The sequence below is a fragment of the Haliotis rufescens genome, unplaced genomic scaffold (genome assembly GCF_023055435.1).
Source record: "Haliotis rufescens isolate VD_foot unplaced genomic scaffold, xgHalRufe1.0.p SCAF_11, whole genome shotgun sequence".
Taxonomy (NCBI): Eukaryota; Metazoa; Mollusca; class Gastropoda; order Lepetellida; family Haliotidae; genus Haliotis; species Haliotis rufescens.
In genome coordinates this window covers 17,154,680-17,168,354 of record NW_025963791.1, presented here as the reverse complement: position 1 = coordinate 17,168,354, position 13,675 = coordinate 17,154,680, and the positions used below count along the sequence as shown (strand labels likewise).

The following is a 13,675-nucleotide window of genomic DNA, read 5'->3' as shown; positions in this document are numbered from 1 at the left end:
ACTGGTTATTACTTTTTACAAACTGAACAGGTTGGAATAAAGAATTTTGGAAGGGGAAAAAAATCTCACCCATGTGTCTTTTAATATAGAACATAACATACTTCATAAACTCATGTTGATATATTTGATATGAATACACACTCGGGTGATATTCTCTATATCATACTATCAATCTCATCATGACATGCCTCTGACACAGGTTTCAGCCCCTTCTATGTTATACTGAGGAATGTTACTTACGTCCAGCGGGTATACACTTGGGGCAGCACTGTCCTGGCAGTTTCTGGCTGACCTCCCCAGGCCGACATCGTGTTGGAGGGCATGTCTTGTTGGTGCAGGTGACATCGCCATCGCTGCAGTAGCAGGTCTCACACTGGGACTGGGACCAGTCAGTGTTGTGCTGCACAAACAGGACTAACCATTAACAGTGTTAGTACTATAGGGGTACTGGGGTACTTCAGGTTTTCTTTGGTTACATTTGAATCTAGGGACCACTTAAAACTGTGACTGCTAACATTTGGGTCATCATAGCTATGACAAGGACCCTTGACTCTTAATTTTTGAAAACTGATGCGCTTATTTAGCAGTCAAATGTACGAAGAAAGTTCACCCAACTGGAGGAAATCATATATTGCTTTTTACAACCATTCCAATGATGACTCTATTAATTCCAAAGATCAATAAGTCCATGGAGAAGTTATGGAACAAGCAATGATGAATGTAATGGGTTGACTGCTCAATAATGTTATCCAATAATGAGTGATTTCTTTCATCTCTTGATTTCTTGTAGAAAACGGAGACAATTCTACAGCTGTATTTATCATTCTCCTAGAGGTCATGAAGCTGCTTCTGTTGCAACATCCATACCTCAACAATCAAGAAATCAGATTGTAAAACAAATTGTTTCTTTTTTCTCTCTACAACTGCATTGACTAAGAGACTGCTGTACTCACCGGTACTGACTGTCCATTCATCTGACATGGTGCCATCCGTCCCACACACACAGGACAACAAGCACCTGCTGGAAACTGAAGCTGTTCACCCTGCAATGCCAAATACTCTATCAGACCCTTCTCTAGCAGACTACTAGCCTGAATAAGAATAACATGTACCCAGTACCGTTAATTTATTAAATGTTTTATACACATAAAATTTCTCTGTAATCTTTTTTTTAAAATTTCTAATGCTGATTTCACATAAAGCTAGGTAGACTTTCCTGGATTATTATCTAAACTTGTTTTGAGAATTATTAAGTTAGATGCAGATATTCCTCGGTCATTGGATAAGCCTGAAACTGCCATTTCAGCATTATTTTCACTTGCTTCTGTCATTGGATTTCTATGAAAGCCTACAACTAGGTAGTCCAAACAAAATGTTATACCAGGAGAAACATTTCCATCAATTCTCTATTATTATAAGACTTCTTTCTCACCTATTAGTGAACACCTGGTATAATCACTATTTGATAGTGATTCACAAACACATGCTTATGACATAGTAGGAATTGACAATCAACTCTGCTTTTAACAGTGACAGCTTTTGTTGCTTTTATCATATGTATTTTTAAACTTCATTCTTAAGAACATTTTGAAATATATCTGTCATGTCTGTTAATGGTAAAACATAGGCTAATATGAACCAGACTATATGCAGACTTTAAACTAGTGACTTAAGACCTCTCTATCATGTTATATACTATTAACAATATAAAGTTCACAACCACCCGATACTTTCCTATCACTATAGTTAATTTGTCATGCCATGAACTATAGAAATATGAAAGAATCGGGTGGCCCTTAATCTTCTTTACATAATAATCACGTAGCCACAAGGTGACCACCTGTGAAGATTGAATGGAATGTCGTCCCCTGATGGAGCAGGTGGAGCTTGCCAGGCTGTCCGCAGAGAGACTAAAGGGGTCTTACACGTGAATTTGCATAGTGTGTCTTGCTTGGAGTATTGTTTGCAGCTCATGTTATCATCCACTGGTTTCTTTACTTCCTTCAACATGCGTTTCATCCATGTACAGCCAGTGTTTAAATAGTGATAACTGGTGACTTCTCTTTACTCTCACTCATCCCTAATCTCACTAAATGCAATACACACAAAAACTCAAAAGGAATTAAAGCGTCACATGTGACTGTGTTTCCACGTACAACTATGGTAATGAACATACAGAAAACAAACCAATGTTTCACCAGTACATTCCAAAAAAAAAATCATTCCAAGAATTGTTTAATCCATTTTGAGCCACTGTGAGACTTAAATTTTATTTATGTCGTCTTTTTGTAGGTTCTATCAGAATAACAGATGACTTATTCTGAACATAAGACTAACATCCAGTCTCTGAATTGAACATATCTTACAGAAAAAAACATTTGTTTAATTATCTTAATAAAAAAATAATAAGAAGGAGCCCAGAGACTCTCTTCATTTCCTGATACTGCAGTAATCTAGACCATGTAGACTTGCCAAACATTATAGACTAGCATGGGCTGTATTGGATATATTTGTATCAGGGTCTGTATGACAGACTATCTGAACATATGTGACTCCATGAACAGCATCTCACAAGTCCAAGTTAAAGACAATTAATACAGAATCTGAGATTGTATAACATTAACAGTCTATGGTACAACACTTTCTACCAACACTAAAGAGTACCATTGAAGTGTACCAACACTGACAGTAGACTATTATATGATAAACTTGCATTATGGGGAATGTCAATACAAGGTTGATATTGACCATTCACGTTGGCACAATAGTCAGTCCAGCAAACAAGAAAGGTATCACAGACGTATAGACACTACTGTCTGAGAATGATAGGGGTCGGTGTGTTTTGATAGGTCATAAATATAGGTGTGGGATTCCAGCATTGTTGGGGTGGTAGCGAGGTGTTAAAAGGACACAGTGTATGAATACATTTTAGATGGTATTGTCATGACACTGTTCCGTGGGTGAACTGTGGGAATTGTTCTACATGCAAAGGCGACACTTCCTCCCCCATATACAATAACTCACTCTTATATTTGCTTACTCAGCAGAAATGATTTTGTTACAGTTATGTCAAAACAAATGGATATGTGCCAAATTTTCTTCACTCAGCATGCTCAGTAGTAACCCAAAACATACAAAAGCAAAAAGGACCACATGCAATTCCTTTTATTGAAAGATATCATTGGCGAGATCAGTGTCTAAATAAAATAAAAGCAACAAAACCCTATCCATATTCATAAGAAATCTCTGCCAAAAGCAGAGTTGATTGTATGACTCCAACCATATCATGAGCATGTGTTTAGGAATCATTATCAAATGGTGATGATACCAGGTGTTTGCGAAAAGGTGAGCGTATCCTGCCCCATCGGTGGCATCCGTCACAAACACATTTGTCTATTGTGTGCTTCAATACCTGCCATGCTGCATCCATTAACCCATTGTGGTTAGTCAGTCTGTTAGACCTCTGAACATATATTTAATAAAACAGTCATCCCCATTCCTAGCAGAACATAGCAGCAATAGGCTGAAAAGAGGGGACTTGAAGGTTCCATTTTGGAATTATGTTTTATTGAGCTTATTCACAACATTGTGGTGTTTTGGGTGGTGAAGAGTGATGCTTACCCTGCGGCTATCACACTTGGGATCCATACACTTGATTCCCTCACACACAGCCACAGGGTCCTGGCAAGTACACACCGTGCAGGAGTCGGGCTGCCACACAGTGTTGTTCTGAAAATACATCAAACATAATCTAGGGTGAAAAATTAAATAAAAAGATGAATAATTCTTGTACACATAGGGGGCTTAGCCATCTAAGGTGCCACATTTTGCTGAATAAAGTTGCATCCCTTAGGAGTACCTGTGACCATGAGTTCAAATTCAAGTTTGCTCATTTACCATTCAAAGCAGCATTAAACCCAACTCACTCACTCACTCACTCTAGCATGCGTAGAAAGTGCTTAACATTTGCTCATGTAGGAAATCATATTTCATTAACTAAAACAGGATATTGTTAACCTGAGACTCATCCTGCTGCCAAAATAGGATCTGTGTTACATATGTCAATGTATCTGATACAATTGTAAAACAATTTAAAACATGGATAAAGTTCAAGTTGATTTTCTTACTCCATATATATCATACTGTTCTATCTGATATATTACTGAATTGTGCTGAATTCTCTTAAATTTCTAACCACCTGTAAGAAACAAAGCTTCTACCTATGTTTGGGTATTTAGATTATTCATAATGACAGTTAAATATCATGTTTTTTTACTGAAGATATAGTTTGTTCTGCAATGAACACATTGTTCATTTTCAATTATAAACATCCCTTATTGATCACTGTTTGATAAATAAAAGACAATCAGAAGGACCTGTTGGCACAGAATCTAAGAAGAACATTCACCAACAAAAGGTTTTCCATTTTAAAATCATAAAACCTTCAGAATGAATTCATTCTAAATTTCAGTTATAACTCTCTCAGATACAGCAACAGCTACACATACATTGAACACAGCACAGTATTGCAAAACATCGCATTGTTCAAGTATCATGGCAGGCAACATCATACCCATGTTAGGAATTAAACCCATACCTTCTGAATGACAAGTCAGTACGTTAACCACAAGGCTACCCTGCAGTCCCCATGGGAGAAACAATAATTGCAGTGCTACTCATGTGTTTTTAGAGAAGACCAGGTATGTGGTTGTACTGCTCCTACCCTACAGTTACCATGGGAGAAACAATAATTGTAGTGCTACTCATGTGTTGTGAGAGTAGGCCATGTGAGAGGTTGCACTGCACCTATTCCTTCATCAGGCCTTTCCCTTATCAGCACTGTACTAGATATTCCACATGGACTCCTTCAAAGGAAGCTGAAAGTATGCCAGTAACTACGCACCTGCATCTCTCTAATAAATTAACACAGTACTGTTGGATGTTTACACATAAAGAATCAAGTCTGGAATATCTTTCATGTACACACGTTACTGAATCTATGTTATAAAGATCGTATACCATAGCTTCAGACATTAATATATGTTATAAAGATTGTATACCATAGTTCCAGACATTAATCTATGTTATAAAGATCGTAAACCATAGTTCCAGTCATTAACAGTGTTTTGATGTGAACTTCTAAAGAGTTCGCAACAATGGAATGTTCATGGTGCAGTTGTGTGGGTGGAACTCCAATTAGCTGATAAAACAAATTGGTACCAGAACATGTTCCACGTTTAGTAGGAAGGTCTACACGTCAGATCAAGAAACCATAGCTCTGTAGCAATGGTATTCAGAGACTATTGCTCAGAACTGTCAGTAACATCTTAAAATACTTCTTAACCATCCTTATTCATATAGTTATCTCCAACACATGAAATGTAACAGTGTGAAACAAACTTTGTTAAACTCTATCCATTACACAAGAAAATTACCACCGTTGTAAAGTGCTGACATGTCCAGTGACCTAATAATGAGGAGTGCTGTCAGCTATTGTGATGAAGTTTTGGATTTGAACCAGGAAAAAAACTTGTGAAATGCCTGGACATCCCATTCTGTTCTTGCAATCATAAGTTTCTATGGCCATTGTTACCTTACGAATATGATGATAAATTAAAGTATTCTGTACAACGCGATATAATAAGACCAACAAGACCTTTCCATTATCACAAGAAATACCAACAAGAGTCATCAGAAGATGACAAATCCCCCGGCCCCTACAAATTCGAAAGAACAAATTATCTGCCTGTTAAGTCCACTTGATGAAGAATTTCTATCTGATCTGTCTGTCAGTATACAAGAGTAATTATTGAGCTATCAAAACAATACCATGGAATTGGGATTCAGAACTCTGATTTCTATGTCAGGTACACACCAACATGAACAGTCAAAGTCAATCTTGTTGCCAGAGAAATGGAAAAAATACAAATTCTAACAATCCCTAAATAGCAAAAGGCACCAGATGACAAACTGGTCATATGTGTGCATAGTTTCAAGGAAGAATACCTATTAGTTTTAAAGATGTAGTCAAAGTCAAACTTCTTGCCATGGAAACAAGAAAATATATCTAAATAGCAAAAGGCACCACTTCACCCCCTGAATAATACATGTTCCAAGTTTGATTCAACACTGTTGAACAGTTTTTCAGTGCTGCTCCAGAAACGACACCTACGTTCATTTCAGCAAAGTCTAACTTGTGTCCAAGGATACCGTAAAAATGAAATTTTGAAACATTCCTAAATAGCAAAAATAAATATTTTAAAAATTACAAAATAGCAAAAGGCACCACTTTAGCATTTGACTGATACATCTTTCAAGTTTTGATCAAATATACTGAATGGTTTTTGAATTCTGCCCCCGAAACAAACCCCATCCCCAATGGAGTCTATGTCCAACTTCTTTCCATAAAAATTTAAAAAAATAAAAATTCGAAAAATCCCAAGATATCAAAAGGCACCACTTCAGTATGTGACTGATAGATTTGACAAGTTTCGATCAAATACATTGAATAGTTTTTAGTACTGGCCCGGAAAAGGGAATGATTACCGACAGACAGATGGACAGATGAACGGACAGATGGAAGGACGGACAGACTGGCTGATTGCTATATCCCCCGCATTATATGCCGGGAGGATAATAAAGCTTAAAGGAGAGTCCATTTTTTGTTCTGACCATATAATAAGCATGTGTTTATTAATCACTATCAAATAGTGCTGATACCAGGTGTTTGCAAAAAGGTTAGCATATCCTGCCCCACCAGTGGCACCCATCACACACACACATGCAAAGGCAAGTCAATTGTTCACCTGAAACATATGGTCAAATCAGGGAATTGCATCAGACATCATTGTTGTCACTGATGTTTCAAATTTGGAAATGTTCTCCACATGGCTACCATAAAACATTTTGAAAGCAGTACATAAGGCTTTGAATGTTTTAATCCATCTAAACAACTTGTTAGCAAGAGTCGTATGACGCTCTTTGTGAAAAGAGCAACCAATATCAAGGGCAGGTAATTTGTGATCGGAAGAACCACTGAAATGGATCCAGGTATTACTGCAGGTCCACCGAAATGCTAGCCCTGGAGATACAGAGGATGCTTGTCATACAATCTTTTGCAAAAATACTTTTTCTCACTCTAAATTCTTTATGCATAGATCTAAATACAAAACAGATAAAACTACTCTTGTGTTTCTGGCTCTCTCTCTAAGGCAGTCATACTGTTTTGACTATACCCTCCCTAGACAGGAACTGACACTCTATCCTCACCCAGTGCCCCAGTAGTTACTTAAACAAAGCAACCTGACCCAATAGTTACAGTCAGTCCTTCCGAACTCCAAATATTACCTTGGATAGTACTTCCTTATGTTAATAAACTTAGCCCTCACTGAGGCAGAGAGGCATGTATTCCTGTACAGTCATCCTCTGTTACTGCAGAAGAAAACAGATTTGTGTTACATCTTGTCTAGGGAGGCTGTGAGGTCCACGAGCCTTGCTACTAATGGTACCTCTTGGATTGGCTGTGCAAACATAGTGGCGAGCTTGATGGCTCATTGGTAATGTCTGAACATCATCATACACATGCTAAAGTTGTTTAACACAAACTCGGAAGAATTCATAGGAATGCTATTGTGGAGTCTCAACATGACAATGTTCATGCTGTACGTATTATCCCTTACTGTAAAGAGAGCACTTATAGTCCCATTTGGCTTCCAAAATCAGCTAGATTTGCTCTGGTAAGCAGAGAAAATGTGCGACATAAACAATATGGGGTAAGTATCACGTCCAATAACAAACCATCCCTGCTTCACAGGATAAAGAAGGTAGGATCCCAGAATAAACCAGGATTTGCCCCAGCCTCCCAAATCTTGGGGTCATCATGACCCTTTGTCTGTCTTAAAGGGTGTCATTGATGTATTGTTGGGGTCATCATTTTCCAATGAATCAAGTGATATCTTTAAACACTGACAGATTTATTATGTCCTCCATTTGGCTTGAAATCCTGTTTGACATAGTTTAATTCAAAAGATGTTATTGTCATGATTAGGTAAAATAAGCGCCAAAAACCATTCCATAGTCACAGAGTTGATCATGTTGATAGTACGATTACGACTATTCATGAGTATATGTTTATGAATCACTATCAAATAGTCATGATGCCAGGTGTTCGTGAAAAGGAGAGCGTATTCTGCTCCACTGGAGGCACCATCACAAACACATGCAAAGACAAGTGAATTGTTCACTTGAAAAACATGGTGGACATAAGTCAAAATTCATTACACATAACAAAAGTTATTTATGACAGGCTAAATCATAATATTGTGTAGGTTATTCAAAAAGACTGACAAAATGAGAATATTTTAAGAATTACTTGATAACAACTGGTAGAAGAATTTCTTTAATGTTGTTAGAAATGTATTCAAATCTTATGTACACTAAATATATACTACTCAGAAGAAGTTAAAGAACACTAGATTCTTTCAGATGACTATAGTTAATCTGTCATGCCATTCTTTAACTTCTTTTGAGTACTATTTATCACGGGAGGCACTAGTTCTGAAACTTAAGTCAAAGAAAGCATGTTAATGGCTTTTCATCTTATCTTATTGTATTAACAACTCCTGGCAACATCCCCCCTATCAACTAGCCTGAGTTTCCAGAGTAGTGAATTCCTTAATTTTTGTGATATCTGACAATTTTTTAAACATCCTGCACTGTTATCTCTCTTTTTTCGCTCGCTGTTTCCTCGCCACATTGCATTGTGTACATTCGCACCACCATCTGCAGGTAGCAGAACGGATGTGCCACACAGCTATGCACATTCGTACAGAGCAGAATGCTGGCAGCCCGTCTGTTATCTGACAAAGGGATTAGGGTTACCCATATATGACTGAGGATATTGAACTGAAACATGACACAATCAAGAGTGGTTCCACATTACCCATTCTACAAATCCTCGTACCATTATGATTAACAATATGAATAAGTTCTCTGAACTGAGTCTTAAATTTTAAGTTTTTCACTGATACATGCCCAATAAATATGATATGATATTACTATAGTTAAACTGCCATGACATGACAGATTAAGTTGACTATGCTTGTCGTAAGAGGCAACTAACGGGATCAGGTGGTCAGGCTCGCTGACTTGGTTGATACATGTCATCGTATCCCAATTGCGTGGATCGATGCTCATAATGTCAATCACTGGATTGTCTGGTCCAGACTCGATTAATTACAGACTGCTGTCATATAGCTGGAATATTGGTGAGTGCGTCGTTAAACAACAAACAAACAAACATGACAGATTAACTATAGTTATATGAAAGAATTGGGTGTTCTTTAACTTCTTTTGAGCAGTATACACACATATGTATACATTCAAGCAAGTCATTTTATGTTCACATCAATGTTTCTGCAAGGTTCACAAATTTGACTGCTGGATTTATTCCAAGGTTTAATGTTATTTTTTCCCTCAAAGAAAAGCCATTTCAGCATACAGGCTGACAGTGGTAACCAGAGAGAAATGGCAAACTCTCAAGGTAAAAGTCAACATTCTTGTCAGGGTTCCAGACTTCAAGCGAGGTACAAATGATCAGCTGGCAACTTTCTCCTTTTGCCATCTATCTGCTAACTGTTTTACTACTATCTAGCAAGTGAAATGACATTTCCTTAACACCTGTAATGTTGAGGGGATTATCACAATACATAACATATTCATTGAGCAACACATGCTGTACGCTTCAAAGGTATTCATATAGTGACATAGTGGATTATGTGAAACAGGAGCTAGTTTAAACAACTAAAGGGCTCTCGGTAAACTTTGGTAAATGTCTGAAGGTTTTCTACAATGTCAGCATGGTCAGAGTACAAGACGCTTAAGTCTTAAGACTTATGACATGTATGAGTCTCCAATCTCATTTAGTCTCCAATCTCATTTAGTCTTTTCCAAGCAATTTACTAACACTTGTAAAAGATTTTTCACTGCATAATAGGAGGTTAATGAGTGGAAATTGATTTTACATTATACTTATCAGTTCCACCGTTACTTAACCATATAAACCTTATGACTACAGAAATATCTACATTTATCACCTTAAATATGTGTGTTCAGTATTTTACAAATATGACAAGTATGTGGCTGTGGCTACTCACCTCTAGTATACTAAGTAGACAACTATTAGGCTATACATATATTACAAGAACACCTGTTATTCATGTGGCAGTTATTTAAGCTTCCATATTCATTCGCAACAAAGTATTTAATCAAGCATCCTGATTTAATGTCATACAATATATCCATCAATGTATCCCACCAGCAGCAGGAGTATTAGTCGTATCACCCCTTTATGCCTTCATAGTGGGAGCCTGAATAGGTGTGTGTCCTATATACCACTTATACTGTATCATTTAATCACAGCATGATCCCACATCCCTACTATGGATAGATGTGTCAGAATACAAGCATCGCCAACCTTATTGTAAAAGAAAAACATGAGTTTTGACTACGACACAAGATATGACGAGGTCACATTTTTAAAAGAAAACTATTAGATAAGCCTGAGAGGAATAAAAGCTTTTTCACTTGTGCACTTTGTAAATACAACTAGCAGTGTGGATTCCAAACTAAGCGCCCTTGGCAGACAGACTGGGACAAAATTTTATTTAGAACAAATTTGCATATTTTCTGAATATTAGAGTTATTTTCACATTGCATTCAATGCATAATGTAAAATTGAGCCTCTTCCTCTTTATTGATCCTGTTAATTTGTACAAGTCATCTCTTCCAAGCCATCACATTAGTCATGTAGATATATCAGCATGAATTTGGAATTTCTTTTACTCTCATTTGGGAATTTTTGACTGAAATTTGCAGCAGACTTGGGCTGAATATTGGCCTCTGGGCAGGTCCAGAAGAATCCATGAGTAGTTCACACTTGTGTGTAAAATAGATCAAGTAAAAAAGGCAAGTTCAGTCTAAAACATGACATGTATTCACTATTTTACAATTGTATTGTCACAAGTATCAAGCAGCAGCTGGGCTATAAAATACATTTCTTTATAAACACATAATAATTAATATATATATACCATACCGGTATTTCATACACTCCTCAAATATTTGTTGAGATTTTCGTGTTATGTTTTTGGCTTGCAGCAGTACACTGAAACAACATAACACAAAAACACAATACTTACTCAATTATAGACCCAGTGGGAAGGATGGGACAGGCACAAATGTATAGTAAAGAAATTCCCATTGCTGAAGGGAAAAAATAATTCTAAATTAACCTCAGTTGTGACACAGAATACCTTATACCTTAGTTCCCTTGAAGAATGCAAGTTGATACGAAGCTATATCACACTTGGTGAGCAAAGGAGGAAGCTGATATCACACCCCCTTTGACTGACAGTAAGTGCCTATATAGGCCATAGCACACATCAAAGAAAAATGTATATACCTTTACACAGACAAATATGTAGCTTATCTACCCAGTCTGGCATACAGAATACTCACATGTATGTATCATCAGCTATTTCCTATATCAACATATGCATTTGAATCATATTTGATAGTTAATAAATCTTTCAAATTATGCACTTAGTTTTATTATTTTGGCAATGCGACTTTTGTTGACAGCAATATATTTTCAGATGTGATTCTCTTCTTTTATTTATATGAGAAGCCTTTCTATTCTCCATGAAATAACAAGAAAGTCAATGCAATGTTGCAGTATGAAATATGCCGATTTTTTGTGTGGAACTGTAGATAGCAAACTGCACTTGAAAATTGATTTTGATTTAGCTTTTATCTGTTTTAGGAAAGCTTACGTGTGTTGATTGTACTTGTTTCATTGATACTTATCATAATATCATATCCTTTCATGTTTGCAATTATATTTACTCCCAAATGTAGCTAGTTTGTACTCTGCCCCATGAGGTTTTGTACTATCATCTTTTTGTGCTAATACTAATTTCTGTGCATTGCTAAAACTCTCAGGTACTGTGGAAACTCTGAACTCTGATGAGGCGTGTAGTGACCCCAAATTGTATTACATACTACACCCATGTCGACACCTAACCCACCCAGCTACATAAGGCTAACAGAGCCACTGTACCTTACTCCTGTGGTGATACTGTGATCAGGAGAGTACTATACCATGCTAAGCCCATGCCTACACCTAACCCACCCATCTACATAAGGCCAACAGAGCCACTGTACCTTACTCCTGTGGTGATACTGTGATCAGGAGAGTACTATACCATGCTAAGCCCATGTCGACACCTAACCCACCCAGCTACATAAGGCCAACAGAGCCACTGTACCTTACTCCTGTGGTGATACTGTGATCAGGAGAGTACTATACCATGCTAAGACCATGTCGACACCTAACCCACCCAGCTACATAAGGCCAACAGAGCCACTGTACCTTACTCCTGTGGTGATACTGTGATCAGTAGAATACTATACCATGCTAAGCCCATGTCGACACCTAACCCACCCAGCTACATAAGGCCAACAGAGCCACTGTACCTTACTCCTGTGGTGATACTGTGATCAGGAGAGTACTATACCATGCTAAGCCCATGTGACACCTAACCCACCCAGCTACATAAGGCTAACAGAGCCACTGTACCTTACTCCTGTTGTGATACTGTGATCAGGAGAGTACTTTACCATGCTAAGCCCATGTCGCCACCTAACCCACCCAGCTACATAAGGCCAACAGAGCCACTGTACCTTACTCCTGTGGTGATACTGTGATCAGGAGAGTACTATACCATGCTAAGCCCATGCCTACACCTAACCCACCCAGCTACATAAGGCTAACAGAGCCTCTGTACCTTACTCCTGTGGTGATACTGTGATCAGGAGAGTACTATACCATGCTAAGCCCATGCCTACACCTAACCCATCTCTGTCTTGAAAGTTTGTACGAGAGAGTGCCCACTCGCTCTGGTCCACTCACAATGTTAGCTAGCCTCTAATCTCTGAACAGATAAACAGGGGTCATAGAGGATCACTTTAGCCTCTTTACACTGATAATATAGAAGTGATCTGACATTTGACAGGCATTATGTTTGCTAATTTGGACACTTGATGAAACATCTATGTTATCACTGTCTCCTTAGGAATTTATAGTGTCAAATTTCTGATTAGTCTAAGAGATGTCTGAGTGGATAGGAATCATTTACGGGCAGGCAGCTGATGAAAGTCAAGGAGGTTGAAAGTGGGTTTCTTGAAATCTTGTGTCTAGTTCTTAAATCACATACATTGTACATATTTTATATCAGCTTTTTCTATACAAGTCACTGAATGTGTCATAATATAGAGAAATATATTATGTAGGTATTCACAAACAATAAAATGATTTATGGTAAAGTGGAAAAATTCCAACAATTTCTATGATTTGTTACACCCATAGCTTTCCGAAGATGATGTGGTCATTTTCATTTTGTAAATCAATTCACTAGAAGGATAGTGAGTGAGTGAGTGAGTGAGTATGGTTTTACGCCGCTTTTAGCAATATTCCAGCAATATCACGGCGGGGGACACCAGAAATGGGCTTCACACATTGTACCCATGTCGGGAATCGAACCCGGGTCTTCGGCGTGACAAGCCAACGCTTTAACCACTAGGCCACCCGACCGCCCCCCACTAGAAGGATAAGAAT

The 13,675-nt window shown here is 37.8% G+C and overlaps 1 protein-coding gene across 3 annotated transcripts in view; it reads right to left on the bottom strand.

Moving 5' to 3' along the window:
• LOC124152035 (extracellular matrix organizing protein FRAS1-like) overlaps positions 1-13,675 on the bottom strand; it is a 132,678-nt gene that overhangs the window by 90,380 nt on the left and 28,623 nt on the right. For all 3 annotated transcript variants that reach the window (XR_007219938.1, XM_048392333.1, XM_048392334.1), the window contains exons 4-6: positions 3,622-3,729; positions 954-1,043; positions 241-400 (exon numbers count right to left, since the gene is read on the bottom strand). Coding sequence is in view for 2 of the 3 variants with exons in the window: in XM_048392333.1 (XP_048248290.1) it covers positions 241-400; positions 954-1,043; positions 3,622-3,729 (358 nt within the window). In the remaining variant the exon portion in view is untranslated. The remainder of the gene's footprint in view (positions 1-240; positions 401-953; positions 1,044-3,621; positions 3,730-13,675) is intronic.